The 2351-nt window shown below is 57.3% G+C and overlaps 1 protein-coding gene across 1 annotated transcript in view; it reads right to left on the bottom strand.

Annotated features, from left to right (window-relative positions):
* Positions 1 to 665: 665 nt before the first annotated feature.
* CTSE (cathepsin E) overlaps positions 666 to 2351 on the bottom strand; it is a 4710-nt gene continuing 3024 nt past the window's right edge. Inside the window, exons 6-10 of the mRNA XM_010149845.1 lie at positions 1855 to 2054; positions 1468 to 1590; positions 1234 to 1375; positions 1044 to 1142; positions 666 to 830 (exon numbers count right to left, since the gene is read on the bottom strand). Of these exons, the coding sequence (XP_010148147.1) occupies positions 666 to 830; positions 1044 to 1142; positions 1234 to 1375; positions 1468 to 1590; positions 1855 to 2054 (729 nt within the window). The remainder of the gene's footprint in view (positions 831 to 1043; positions 1143 to 1233; positions 1376 to 1467; positions 1591 to 1854; positions 2055 to 2351) is intronic.

Below are 2351 nucleotides of genomic sequence, written 5' to 3'. Positions count from 1 at the left end.
CTCCCAGCACCCACTGACCACGTTGTCTTTGCAAGTGCCTGGGTAATCAGTCCAAAAGTCACAGGAAATCACTGGTTGTTGGGATTTTTGTGGCACAGAAAGAGCCCCAGGTTCTCTCCAGCCTCATAGTCACCTTCTTATGTGCTCAACCTGCTGAAGCAACATATATTCCCAGTGAACATACTGCTTCCCCAGCCCCTGCCCACAGCCGCCGGGGAGCTCGGGGATGCCCACAGCCACCTCTGGGGACCTCCTGCTCCACCTCTCCTGCCCATGTGGAAATCCCAGCGACGGACCACGGAGGCCGACCTTTCAGATCCTGCATCTCCTGCATGCAGCCCTGGCAGCACCGAGGTGGCCGGGGAGGAGGGCAGGATCTGGGGAAGGAAGATTTAACTCTCCAGTGCAACCCAGCCAAGATCTGCAGGGTTGCTGCTGTGCTAATTATAACACGAGCACTGCAGGGGTTGTTTTATTAAAACTTTTATTGACCCGTATTTGAAAAAAAAAGAGAATCTGCAAAGCAGGTCTCAGAGCTGCTCGAGGAAATGACTTCTGGGTTCTTCAGCTGCGGCCCCTGGGTGTCACCACCTCCAGGGACACTGCTGCAGGGTGAAATCCCCTGCCTGAGGGCAGCAGCCTGGTGGGTCCATTCCCCTCCCTCCCTAAGGGATGGCAGGGGCCAACCCCACCCTGTTATTTCCACGGTCAAAGACGGAGTAAAACTGACGGATAAAAACGTCACCCAAAATCCAGAGGGGCCCATCGGGAGGGGGGATGTCCATGCCCTGGAAGCCGCTGGTGCAGAAGGCCATGTTGTCGCTGTACTCCTGGGGAAGGAGAAGGGCAAACTGGGGATGAACCTGAGCACCTTGTGCACATGGAAATACATGGAATGGGGACTGTGGGTCCCATGCATGAAGCAGTGGGGTCTGGTCACCCGCCGGGACTTGTGGCTCAGCTCCCGGGTGGCTCTGAGCCACCTTGGTCTTGGGAGACGCTGGGAGTTGGGGGCAGTGGCACTGGTGGGGTTGTGGCCGTACCATGAGGGTGTAGTCCTGGGCGCTGAGCGTGTAGGGGAGCCCGTTGATGGTGAAGGTCACTTCAGGCATCACGTTCAGGTTGCTGCACTCCACGGCATACTGCAGAACAACCAGGCGGCTCAGCAGTGCGGCTCCAACGGAGATCCCTCCCAGGGCTTGCCCCCCCTCTTCTCCCTACCCTCTCTCTCACCTCTCCATCCACAGGCATGGCACCAATATAGTTCTGCAATTCTTTTATGTCCTTGGTAGGACCCGTGATGAGCGATGTCCCAGTGTCCACGATGGCCTGGCAGCTGTTCTTGCAGAACGTCACTGTCCCACCCAGCTGGATGCTGGAGGAGGGGAAAGAGAAATGGAGCAGGAGGGACTTATCCTGCTCCCCCATGCCAGCCCAACCTTTCCCTTCCTGCCCAGCACCACTCACTTGTCCAGCTGGATCTGCCAGTACCCTTGGCGGGTGACTGGCACCCAGTTCAGGGTCCCTGTGAAGCGGGAGGGGTCAAAGCCACCAAAAAGCACCTCTCCTCCCAGGGAGGATTCGGGGTTCCTGGAGGGAGGAGGAGGAGACGTGAGGAATTTCCTCTGTTTCACTTTGCACATCACATTTTAAATGGGTGGATTTATACCCCCTCGATTCCCACAAATGCTTAGGGTCATTTGATATATTCCTGTAAGGCCTGAGGTCTGTGATGCTCAGCATGGTGCCAAAAAAACCCTTCACCACCTCAGTAAAACAACATGATTTTAGCAGCCCCCCCTACAAGTAATGCCGGAGTCTAAGCACCAGCCTGGAGCAAAGCCGTGTCCGTACGTGCTCATGTAGACAGAGAACATGGGCAGCTCCACCAGATTTTGTGCCATCATGTTGTCGAAGACAGGGGTGACCCCATCCACAGACAGCGAAGGGTAAGCCAGCCCCAGGATCCCGTCAAACTCGGCATCCAGGAAGGCTTTTCCCGGCTCGCTGACGCTCTCTGCAAACTGCTGGTTGCTGATGGTGAGGCCCTCGACCTGCGGGGAGGAGGAGAAGGCTCGATGGTGGTGCTGAGTCGTTAGGCAAGTCCCAGGCATGTTGTCCAGAGCAGGAGAAATGGCTGGGGAGCAGCCCTGAGGAGAAGAATTTGGGGGTGCTGGGGGCGAGAAGCTGGCCATGAGCCATCAGTGTGTGTTTGACCGCCCAGAAAGCCAACCGTATCCCGGGCTGGATCCAGAGCAGCGTGGGCAGCAGGGGGAGGGAGGGGATTCTCCCCCTCTGCTCTGGGGAGACCCCCCTGCAGTTCTGCATCCAGCTCTGGGGCCACCAACAGC

This window comes from Eurypyga helias, unplaced genomic scaffold, assembly GCF_000690775.1.
Source record: "Eurypyga helias isolate BGI_N326 unplaced genomic scaffold, ASM69077v1 scaffold23434, whole genome shotgun sequence".
In the NCBI taxonomy this organism is placed as follows: Eukaryota; Metazoa; Chordata; class Aves; order Eurypygiformes; family Eurypygidae; genus Eurypyga; species Eurypyga helias.
This window is presented reverse-complemented; position numbering and strand designations above follow the sequence as displayed.